Source organism: Cimex lectularius, unplaced genomic scaffold, assembly GCF_000648675.2.
Source record: "Cimex lectularius strain Harlan isolate CLEC.00 unplaced genomic scaffold, Clec_2.1 scaffold102, whole genome shotgun sequence".
In the NCBI taxonomy this organism is placed as follows: domain Eukaryota; kingdom Metazoa; phylum Arthropoda; class Insecta; order Hemiptera; family Cimicidae; genus Cimex; species Cimex lectularius.
The window spans coordinates 2,300,080-2,312,818 of NW_019394228.1; the positions used below are offsets into that span (position 1 = coordinate 2,300,080).

The window sequence follows — 12,739 nt, forward strand, 5'->3', positions numbered from 1 at the left end:
TTAGGGTATTAGTCCCGAACCCCTTGAGGAGCGACAATGTTTACAGAGGCCTATAAACGCCAAAATTGGCGGTTGGACAGTGTAACGAAAGGAGCTGGACGGAGACTCTCGTAAAGATGCGGGTTTACGACGGAATGGCGACACTCGCTCTCACCCTATATTAAAAAGCCGTTCCAATCTTCCCCAAAAGAGCTTCACGGAGGCATCCAGTTGTTCCGGTTTGTTCCAACTCACTGAGCTTATTTCAGCCTGGGCCAATACCCCTGTGAATTATTCACCGTCCGACTGCTTAAGATAGAATTACGGATAAAGCTTTATGCTCCTAGGTCGCCGGACTACAGATCTTGCTCGAGTTACACGACAATCGGCATCCGATTGATTTATCCTTGCTATTATCCCTGCCGTATCCTTGCTAGATAAAAAATAACCAAGGATTACGCAAACTTGAAAGAAACAATAACTCTTCGTTAAGCTTTAGAAGAGTTTTCCCCTTCATCAGAACTTTGAAATTATTAATAATAATTTCAACGTTTAACAAATATAAACATCGACTAACAACACTCGAAATTATGGTTTCAACCTCAATAAATACGATAGTTTTCCTCTAAGCAGTGTATGAGGTTAAGGGTCGACAAACAGAGGAGGACATCGCTGGCGCTCTGCGCATTTTAACTTTTTTTTTTTGTCTTTCAGGCGTATTTATAAACCTGTAGCCAATAGAGCGTCTCGATCTGCTACTTTCATTTTATTAACTGGCTCTCTGTGCCTACATGAAAACTAAGACGACTTTCAAAAATTTGTACCTCAGATTGTCAACTACAGAATAGACACAAAACAACGGCACACTACAGTACAAGTCGCCATTCTATACGAACAAACAAGACTGATCACATTCCCGCAGAATACACGATATTTCACGAATTGAACCGACTCCATTCGTGCTATAATTTACTTTTACTCTCCAGACGCCACACACTCACCCCAGAATTTTCGAAATTCCTATGAGCAGGATCAAAAAATTCACTTCCTATCACGATAATAAATTACATTCATTCCAATAAATTAACATAAAAACAATATCCGATACTAACAGCATGATCTCTCTCTCTCTCTCTCTCTCTCTCTCTCTCTCTCTCTCTCTCTCTCTCTCTCCCTCTCTCTTTTGTTGTTACACATCGATCTATATATTTATCTAACTTTCAGGTGTATAATTTTTAACTTATCTCAACAAATTTATTTAATCCTTTAGTCAGCATCTCTTTCCCTTTCTTTCTCTCTCTTTTCTCTGTCTTTCCTTTTTTCTCTCTCTCTCTCCCTCTCTCTCTTTCTCTCTCTCTCACTCACCTACTCTTATGTATTCATTTATGTCTAATTTTTACATAGTTAATTTTTTTTATTGTTTCAATCATTCATACAGAGTACTCGAAATTCTTCGAGGCTGGGTAAAACAACCCCTTCCTTTCACGCTAATAAATTACTTTCATTCCAATAAATTAACATAAACATACGATACTTACATAGAAGCCTGATCACATTCACTCTCCTAGAGTATAAAATATTCAATCAAAATTAAAAATTAAAAACTATTTTTACACAAATTTATTCTATGGCGACTCTATTATGAGGAAATAGTTAAGATCGATCTGATCGACTGGCTGATACTACAAATTCTAATTTTTAATTTTTATTTTTGATTAAATATATTAATAATTTTGATTGAAAAAAATGACAGAAGTGCTGGCGGTGATAAGAAAACCAGAGTGAAGTTTTTAGTCATAATGCAGAATGGACGGGTGTAGATCTTCACTCTTCAAAGAATAATTCATAAATGTACAGTAGTCGAAGCCGTAGTTTCGAGTATTACAAATAGATATTTATACCTGTTAAACGTTTAAATTATTAGTAATAGTTTCAAAGACTTGGTGAAGGGGATTTCTTGAAAGCTTGACGAATGATATGAGTTTTTTCTTTAATTCAAATTTGCCTTATCCCTGAGTTTTTTAGATATATATAACTTGCTAGTATGTTTAGGTATTTTAAAATGCATTTCTACCGTCTAAAATTTTTTTAAAAATAAATAATATCGTCAGTCCATCATTCATAACCCTGAGGAGTATAGATTTTTGTTTGTACATGCAAAAAAACAATCTTAATAATAATAATAATCCTGGGAGAGATCACCTGACTATAAAACGTGTAACAAACAAGAATTTCCGCTCCGAGAAAAAACCGAAGTTTTGAGGTATATTGGTTTAATAAGTGTATGACAGTGGTGTGTTGTGGAAGCTAGGACGTCCCTTTGTCAGCCCAGCGTTTTTTGAAGTGTTTTTTGGTGAGGTGAGTTCAACTGGATAATTTTTTTGGACGATTAGACAAGTCTGCTGGGTGCTAGTTTGTAGCTCGCATTCCCTATTGGGAAGTGTTGGGAAGTGTGGGGCCTGAATCTCTCTAGAAACCTGGTTTCAGGGTTGGGCAAGNCGAGTGAATGTTTGGAGTCAGAGCTTTATAGCACTCAGAAGAGATATAGCTAACCTAAGATAGAAGGTTTGGATGTTAGGGCGTGAAATGACCTTAGCCGTTAAAACGCCCTTAAAAATTAATAATAATAATAATAATAATAATAATAATAATCCTTATCCAGCAATGCATTTATTAATTGTTAATTGTATTGTAACATTAAATATTATACTATTATTGTATTCAGACCGCAAGTCGTTTCTATCATCGCGTGTTGCCTAAAAGTATTGACATGCAATCAATGATTCTTTTTGGACTCTAGAAAAAAATGCAGACGAATCAACATATGGCCCAAAATAGCCCTTTATATTTGTCTTGCGGTTTCGATACACTTATTCCTCTTCGTTTGCTATCGGCCTAACATAATTAATTGCGGTCTAAACAGGAAGCATATGTTTCCATATATCGCTTTTGTGGTTGGTAAATTTATATTCGTGCAGACATATCTCATTAATGATCTGTTGTTACCAGTCATTAAAAAAAAGGATATAAGAAGACGTTTAAACATAAGCCAAAGAAAGTGCAAAATGTAATTTTCTGTGAGGATTGAATAACGTCCAAGTCCTGAAATCTGTAATCATGCGACCGGGTAAGGTGCCGGAAAAAAAAATCCGGCTGAGCTTAAGAGTATGGCCGAGGTGAGACGTGATGGAAGCGACGGAGCAGACCCAGCCGCCCTGGTGCCCAGATTTTTTTTGGTCTTGTAGGCGTCCTTCTGTATGATTTGAACTTCTGCAACACCGTACAAACACTTAAAGCTTATAACCTTTCCCTTCTGTACTAACAAGGCGAGTCGGAATCCATTACAGCCAGGAAAGGAACTAAATTATTATTGCGACGTCGTATTTACTTTATTACTATTTTTCAAATTTACGAGTAAAAATGGCGTTACGTAAATGCATCACTGCAAGGTCAGGAGATTGAAAAGATAGATACATTTTTACGAGAATAAAAGTACCACGTAGGAGTACAAAAATAAAAGGAATAAGTAAGAAAAGTACATACAATATTTGCAACAAGTAAATGTTCAAATTAGTCAATCAATTAAGAAATGAAGCGTTAATTTACATTTACCAATAAATAGGTTAAACAAAGTTTGCCAAGTCCATTAATATAATAATGTAATCTTAAACTTTTTCAAACAGAATACATAGTTTTCAAGGTATATCTTAAAAAACGTATTGTTGTTGAATTGCCATTATTATTGAATATTCGAGATTTTATCCATGAAATTAAACTTTTTTAATTTAAAAATGAACTCTTTAACAAAAAATGAATAAATTAACTTTTGTATTTCATATGAACCCTTTTCCCATCAAATTACCTCACTCTAACTTCAAATGAAACCTTTTTTATTTATTAGGAATTAATTATTTTCTTTTCAAATGCATATATTTTTAATTGCAAATTTTTGATGATTTAAAGAAAGGATTAGTTTGAAATTACACTTTTTATCCTCAAATTAACTCTTTCTTTAAAACATTAAAAATACTTAAAAGATTGTATGAAATAAATATTAAATTTTAAATTTAAAAAATTGCGCTCTTAGAAGACCAAATGAACTTATTTAAAACTAGAATTTTAAATTACATAAAATTAAATATAAAAACAAAGTATTCTTCTTGTAATTGGAGATAGTTTGTAAATATAAGATAATTGGGCACTTAAAAACATTATGAAAATAAATTAAAATTAAAAATCATATAAAAATAAAAGCTTTTTTTTTTTCATTTAAGAACTGTGAGAAATTGTTGTTTTTAAAAACGCCATTATTTCACATTGTTCAAATTAACATAAGAATAATTTGTTTTTACATTTAATATTATATATGTATAGTAACTTAAAATTTTAATTGTAATTAATTTTCATGTGGTCTCTTCAGAGCTCAATTATTATATATTTATTTTTCTCAATTGTGGTAATTTGACTTTATCTGATTTACATTTCATACTATCTCCTAGGGTTTTTCTTTTTAGTTTGAAACTAAAATTAAGTTAATATGCAGTTAAAAATGGATAATTTTAAATTAACAAGGGCTTATTTGAAGGTAAAAGGAAGTTTATCTGAAATTAAAAATGGTTAATTTGAACATAATAAGAAATTTTCATTTGAAATTAAAAAAGGTTAATTTGAAGGTAAAAGGCGATGCAACTGAAAAGGGTTAATTTGACGCGAAAAATGGTTAAATTTGAAATTTAAAAGGGTTAATTTGAAGGTAAAAAATGATTATTTGTAATTAAAACGGGTTATTATGACGGGAAAAACGGTCAACTTTGAAATTAAAAAGGGTTAATTTGACGGAGAAAGCTATATTCACGCAAGCAATCCTTGCATTCTATCGACGAGGAGGTAACATCTAATGATTAAAAAACTGCTTAGGACGAATCGAATTTCTATGTTGCCTATGTGCTTTGCCGCCCAAAGCTCAGGGGCACTTGAAATCACGTTGTCAGATGGATTTTAGAAGCCCAGGTGTCTGAGTAACGTTCTCTCATAACGCCCTGAACACGATGATGTAATTGCCTATGAATTCCTGACTGGACAAACTAATTAAACCGGAATTTGAATATAACTTACAATTAGCTTTAATGCAGGGGTGCTCAAACGGTCGATCGCGATCGACCAGTCGATCGCGAGTGCTTTTTGAGTAGATCTCGAGAAGAAAAATAAATAACTATGAGTTTTTTCATTGATATTGTAGAGAAGAACCTAACTAAACCTAACCCAAACCTTGACTAAAATAATGTACCTATATTGTGCAGAAAGCTAATATCTATATATGCTACGGTACACCCTACCTAGGTAGGTAGGGTGTATCGTGTATGTACGACAACCCTGCATCACACACACTTGCAGCCTCTCAGAGTCGATCGTAAGTAGTCTAAAAATATTGAGGTAGATCGCCAGCAGTTCAAGTTTGAGCACCCCTGCTTTAATGTTTTCTGAATAATCATATATGATAGTAATTTATGAATGAATGAATTGAAAATATAAATGATATTTTTTATAATATATGATTGATGTTTTACTTCTTTCACTATTTTATTATAAGTATGACTAACCGAGTTGTTATAAGCCTAATAGTGGAATTTTTAAAGTTTATATATTATTTGTAAGTAAAATATATTTAAATACCTTTAAAAAGCAGTGTCCTTGGGCTTGATTTTCTTGAACGGTGCCGTTGTAGAAGCTCATTTCGAAGATAGGTTCGTTGTCGTTGACGTCGTGAATGGTGACGAGCACAGTCGCTGAAGATGAGAGAGGAGGGTTTCCGTTGTCTGTGGCGACGACGATCACCCGCGGCACAGGGTCCGTTTCGCAGTCAATATGGGATTTCGTGGTTATGAGTCCGGTTTTGTGGTCGATCTGGAACCAAGGCGGATGGGACTTGTTGTCTTCGAACATCTTGTAGGAAATGACAGAATTTTCGCCTTCGTCTTTGTCAGTGGCGGTGATTTGGAAGACGGAAGTCCCTGGGTCCGCGACCTCCAGGACGTTGGCGTGATAGACCGACTGGCTGAACTCGGGCGAATTGTCGTTGACGTCTGTCACCCGAAGGTGGAACGTTCGGGATGCGTGCAACGGCGGCGTGCCCGTGTCGGTGGCTATGACGCTAAGCGTGTAGTTGGATTTTAGTTCTCGATCGATCGGCATCGAGACTATGACTAAATAAATTAAATTATCCTGTTTTTTCAGTCCGAAACGGTCTTCGCCTCCTTCCAGCGTCACGTTGACGTTGGAGTATTCAGTCTTAGAGTCAGGATCGTTGACGGAGATCCTTGCGACGAATTCGCCTTTCTCAGCCCTTTCGGATATCTTTGGTGTCGCATCATCGCTGAGAAAGATGACGTTTATTGTCGGCTGGTTGTCGTTGACGTCGGTTACGGTTATTGAAACGAAAGCTGTAGTTTCGAGAGGCTGTGCCCCGTGATCTTTGGCTACTACTACGAGTTCGTGAACTTCTTTCGTTTCGAAGTCCAGCGGTCTGTTGACCGCGATGAGACCCGTTTTAGGGTCTATCCTGAACATCCCGTCCCTGTCGCTCTGCCTCCTGTTTATGGAGTACTCCACTTCTCCATTTTCGCCGGCATCGGTATCTGTGGCAAACACCTGTAAGATACTAGTGCCAACAGTAGCGTTCTCAGGGACGGTGGCGAAGTACCTGCTTTGGTTGAAGATGGGCTGGTTATCGTTGACGTCTTGTATAGTTATATTCACTGTCATAGACCCACTGAGTGGAGGGTTGCCACCGTCCAGCGCTTGTATGACAAGGCTGTATTCGGAGGTCGTCTCTCTGTCGAGAAATCCGTTGATCTGCAGGTCTAAGTACAAGACCCCGTCCTTTTCTCGGTGGGACGATAGGCGGAAGGCGTTGTTCAGATTCCCGGAGATGATGTTATACCTCTGCGTGTTAAAGACATCGAGATCAAGATCCCTCGCGGGGTTCAGAGTCCTCTTGACGTCCCTGGGAGTATTCTCCGGGAACTCTATTTCCATAACGGGGCTGGGGAAAGTGGGAGCGTTGTCGTTCTCGTCCAATACTCTGACCACGACCCTGACGTTGCCGCCACCTCTCGATATCGCGACGAGAGAATAAGATGTCCTCGTCTCTCGGTCTAGCTGGACTTTTGTCCTGATTTCCCCAGTCTCTTCCTCTACGTCCAAATCCGAGTCTACCGCACTACCCGGGACCGAGACGATGAGGTAAGGGGGACTTGTCGAACTGGAGGTACCGTCCCATATAAACCCGACTCTCGTCCCCGTCGGAGCTCCTTCGGGAACTTGCAGCTCTCTCACCTGCTCTGCTAAAGAGCCCCGCGCAAGGAGCGCTAGCAAAATAGCTAGCACTGCACGCCACATCCTACCTACTTCTCTTTCTCCGCCCTCCTCATCTCTCCTTCCTGAAACCAAAAAAAAAAAAAACAGTTAATTCGATTGAAATTTGAATTATTCAAAGAAAAAGAAAGTTACAAAGGAAAAAATAACCTGAGATTGATTTGTACTCTGTCTCAGAGGAACGATATGTGTGAGAAATGCGGTTGACGTTCAGAAAACGGCACTGATTTGCCGAGGTCTTGATTGGACTACATTGTATCTAACTGCAGGTTCTCCACATTTCTAGAGGTCATCCTGGAGTCTAGCCGACATTCTAGCCTCATTATTTATCTGAAGCTCAACATTCTTAATCTGTGCCATTAACGGATGTCTTAATACAAGCTGTTAGCCAGTTTTTCTGACCATAACCACGGCTTCTTCTTACACCATTACTCAAAATTTACCTTCTTTACAACAACTCGTTTAGGACTTTTCTTGGTGCTTTCCACCAACTATAAGCATAAAATAGGATACCATAGTTAATCGTTTTTAGTACAATTCAGTAAAAAATTTCATCAAATCCGCATTCCCATTATTTCTATCCTTCCACCCCGCCCGTGGCGAAAGAGACAAGTTTATTACACGGATCAAGCGGCCTGCCCACTTCAGCATCCCCGAAGGTGCATTAATCATACTTATAACAATAAATACACGCCTCGCCCTTCAAATACCCAACAGAAATATATCACAGGTATAACCTTTTGAGGACCCGGTGTTGATATAATTTAAGGTATTAAGCTACTGGTTCTCTCCTGGCTGAGCGTCCTTCTATCAGAAAATCTCCAGACACTTCTTCCATAGGCTAATACCGCAATAAGCAATGGGATTAAATTAATCAAACATGCTGAATTCAAAGCCTTTTTTTCTCCTGCACTTCCAAGATGTAGCTTGTATTAATTTTTTGTCGTCCTAGGAATTACTGTGCTTAAACCGTAATTAATCACATCCGAGCGTAATCATATAAGCAAGTAAGTCGTTCCAGATAGATTTTTCTCCAGATTTAAACTTGTTCGGCCTCTTTTTACCATTTAAATGATGTTTTATTATATAAGGCTTAAAGGCCGATAAAAAGCGTGTTTAACGATTTTACATATGTTACTTTAGCTAATTAATTTTTTTTTCTTGGCACTTTTACAATTGCACACCTTTTACTTTCAACCTTAGCGTTTTAAAAAGCTTCTTTCCTTATTGATTTACAATATTTATTGTAATACGTTCCATATTTCAATAATTTTCTCCTTTCCCTACAAACAAATACGTTTTATTCTAGTTCACACAAAAATAAAAACTTAAACTGTTTATTGTTTAATATTTTTGTTATAATGGGGTCAATGGTCAAAAATAATTCCGCAGCTATTGGTAACAAGAAGAGTTTGTTATTCATTTATTAAATGAAAATTTAAAGTTGAGTTTAAAAGAATCTGATTACTTTAGAATCAGAAGAATTTACTTACTAGAAAAGAAGTCGAACACGTAAACACTGCTCTAGTCTACTATGTATATTCAGTACCGAATTGATTATTATGAAAAATTCGTGGACACTGAGGCACAAAATTATCAGTTCTTATCTTCCTGTATGCCAAAAGCTCGAACTCGAATAAGCAATAATTAATATCACCATCCATAAGATCACCAATGACAATTAAGTTGACAACCAATCTTAGAATTATCTTATTCATTTCTTTTCTGAAATCATCAGGTTCACCGATGAATCAGAAAGAAAAGGATTATATTCAAAAATACAAAAATTAGGGGTATACCAACAAGAAAAGTCGAGCTTTCTACCAATTAAAATACTTATAAGCAGGGCTTTGATTATTTCCTGAAGGGCAGAAATATATTAATACCTGTAATAATGTGTTGTGGATATTTTTAGGGCGGGAAAACTGCACTATTTTTTCTTTTTCGCATTTTACTATTCTAATTGATTTTTCTGACGCTGCAGTCAGGTTATATTCAAGTCTAGGCTTTGGATGTTAAACTGACCCTTGTTTCTTTATTCTGTAGCCCAGCCTCTCTCTACCCCAGGGCCTTTATGAGTGAAAGATAAAAATATAAATATAATAAAAACACAACCTTCCCACTCATGTAATAGCCCTTCCACACTTGACTAAAATATCTTAAGCCAATTGAAATCGTACTAATAAGACGATCTTGTAATCTAAGTTTGTCGGGTCATTAATTCTGGATATACTGCATAGCCCTATCTCCTTCAGCAAATTGTAAATCAAAATTATGCACAACCTAAATTTACGGTTGGGAGGACGCAAGATGTCTTTCGCCTTCGTTCACACCACTAGATACATTCATGCACAGAAAATAATCACGATTTCACTATATTCAGCATACCTAAGTGTTGCGACAGATCTATTGGTACACGATAATCCACACAGACCGTGTCCATACAAAATTAACCACTCACGCAAATAAATCGGGTAATCATCAGAGTTTTTGATACGAAAATATATGAAAAAACTAAACAATCTAGACTACTTTGGTATGACAGTGGATACTCGACATTCCATCATAAATAAATCCGCAGATAGGTTTTTTTTTCTAATACGCTTGATCGAACTTTTTACCATAATTTTGTCATTTTTTGACCAATTTTAATCTGATTGCACCATGTTTTCAGTGTAAAAAATCCTTCCAAATGATTTGCCAGGATGTATTGGGTCGTATTTGAAATTGAACTGGCCTAAGGTACTCTTATTATTTTTCTCCAAAAAAAGGAAAAAATTTGAAACTAGATTAAAAAATTGTAACACGTATTCAACTTTAAAGAATTTTTACGCTGAAAACAATGGTACAATAGGATTTTAAATATGTCCAAAAATGAAAACGTTATTGCATAAATTTTGAAAAAACGCATTTAAATAAAAAATGCTTGTCAATGCATCTCCCCCTCACTCTATCGCCCTGAGCACTGGTGAAAAGTGATTAAAAATAACAAATCTTGGCATCTCCACGCAAAGGATGCAGTTCGAGCATGAAATGTAATTAATAAGTAGTAAATCAAATGCCATTTTTTACAAACTTTTTGCCATAACTTTGTCATTTTTTGACCAATTTTAAATCCGATTGCATAATTGTTTTCAGCCAAATAATCATTAGCTAACGGTCTCTAAACTCCACACATTGTTTTTAGCGCAAAAAATCCTTTCAAATGATGTGTAAGGATGGGTCATATTTGAATTTAGTTTTTAGTGTTTTAGTATTTAAATTTTGAAGTTAAACTGGGACTGAGGTACCCGTTTAATTTTTTCCAAAAAAAGGTAGAAAATTTAATATATATATATACAGGGTGAATTGCTACTCGTGCTACAAACTTCTCCAGTAGATTCTTCACCCTAAAATGAACAAAAAAGTTCATATTGTCCATGGTCCGATTCTCAACCATTNATGGACAATATGAACTTTTTTGTTCATTTTAGGGTGAAGAATCTACTGGAGAAGTTTGTAGCACGAGTAGCAATTCACCCTGTATATATATAAGAGAATAAATATATATATATTTTTTTATAGAGTCATTGGTGCAAAAGAAATTCAGCCGGGGCATCTAAAAAGGACACCTTGTAGATAGATATTTTGTAATGTTTGTTCTGTTTATTTTTAAGTTTGTATTGAAGTTTTCTACGAAAGTTATAAATAAGGATACTTTAGTATTTTACTCTACAACTGGCATATATATGAGCCCTTTTGAAAGAGAAGAGTTCTATCTGTCTCTTCCGGATTTATTTTCCTATTTGCCATATTGAGTTTTTACGCAACAGGTTTTTTCTTTTCAATCTTCCATGGATTCATAAATATGGATATAATAAAATGAAATATGAATTCTATGCTTTTTATGAACGGACATTAAACATTTTTTTTAAACTGGTTTAAGTTGATAATATATTGAAGATCTGAGAAATCTTTTGAGAATAATAGACGCTTTGTGTTTTAAATTGAATAATTTAACATGTTGAATGTCCATAGGAATATGCGTAAAAAGGGTATTTCATTAAAATATCTTGTCTGCAAGACGAAACGTATTTTATCGACAACATAATACCGTATGTATGGAACAAGTGAGCCTTTGCTAACAAGGACATACCTGCCAATAAACCGCTGACGTAAACTATCCATGCAACTATGTGAGCAATAAACGCTTGGACGGTAATATATTATCCGAGGAAGAAACAGTGTCGATGAATTTACTGCCGGGTTTTCAACCCCATTCGGGATTTTTGATAAGGAAAAGCTAAGGTACCGTCGAAGCACGACATATCCAGTACTGTTGACAACCGAGTTCCCGTAGGGATTAAAACTATCCGGCACCTCTTGAACTTACCGTTCGATTCGTGACCGTATAATATCCAGGATGGCTAAGAAGAACGAGTATGTTTATATGAGCTTAATAAGTGCTCGTCTTTCAGATCTCGGCTAATATAATTGTCAGTTGGGCGATTCGCCTTTCCAGAGTCGCCATTGTCCCGGGACATTTATGGAACCCAGACTTATGAGGAATTACCATAACAATGTAAAAAGTTGTATAATTAACTTGAAGGACCTTTGGCAATAATTTTCTGCCCCATTACCTACTCAAATGGGACAAAATGCGCAATCGGAGCTATGAAAAGTCATAAAATCCTTACTAGACATGACGAATTGCGTGATCAAGCTTTTATTCAAGCAAAAGAGTCAAAAATGCATTGAAAAAATAATCGAATTAGTTTAAATACTAAATAAATTAATTTACAAACAAACTAAATTAGTTTAAAAGCAAGGAAAACGCCAAGAAAAAATATTGTAAATTAAAGTTGTTGGTCTTTAAGTACAATTCATATAGCGCTGATCGACAACTATCACATAAATGGGGCAATCTCGCACTTTCTGGTTGGGTACGGTTCTTGTGCCATCTTCAGTGAGGAGCTGTGTGACAAGAAAATACTGTTTTATATCTAGCCTGTACATATTACAAATGTGGCTAGCATTCGCAGATAAAGCAGACAACACTAACACTCAACTTGAAGAACTAAGGGACGTAGGTCTCGGGATTGCGTTTAAGGTGCCAAATAAATTTCGATCATTAGGATATACTACTTGGTGGCAGATAAACATACCTATTATAGACAGTAAGTTTAGCCACACGGCGACGTTGTGGTTTCTCAGGATGGAAAAATTTAGAGAGGGCTTAGGCAGTAGGGATCTATTCCTTGGATCTACCTGGAAGAGCTTGATGTGAAACTTTTGGAAGTGGGATTAATCAGTTCGTTTACTAAAGGAATATGGATCTGTGTATAGTGAGGTTTTTGACCAAGTAAGGAGATTAACAAGTGGATTTTGTATGGCATGGTGGACCCAA

At 36.1% G+C, this 12,739-nt stretch overlaps 1 protein-coding gene across 1 annotated transcript in view; it reads right to left on the reverse strand.

The window, feature by feature from the left end:
• Positions 1–12,739, reverse strand: part of LOC106665493 (protein dachsous) — a 305,122-nt gene that overhangs the window by 255,970 nt on the left and 36,413 nt on the right. Inside the window, exon 2 of the mRNA XM_014391938.2 lies at positions 5,653–7,418. Within this exon, the coding sequence (XP_014247424.1) occupies positions 5,653–7,377 (1,725 nt within the window). The 5' untranslated portion in view covers positions 7,378–7,418. The remainder of the gene's footprint in view (positions 1–5,652; positions 7,419–12,739) is intronic.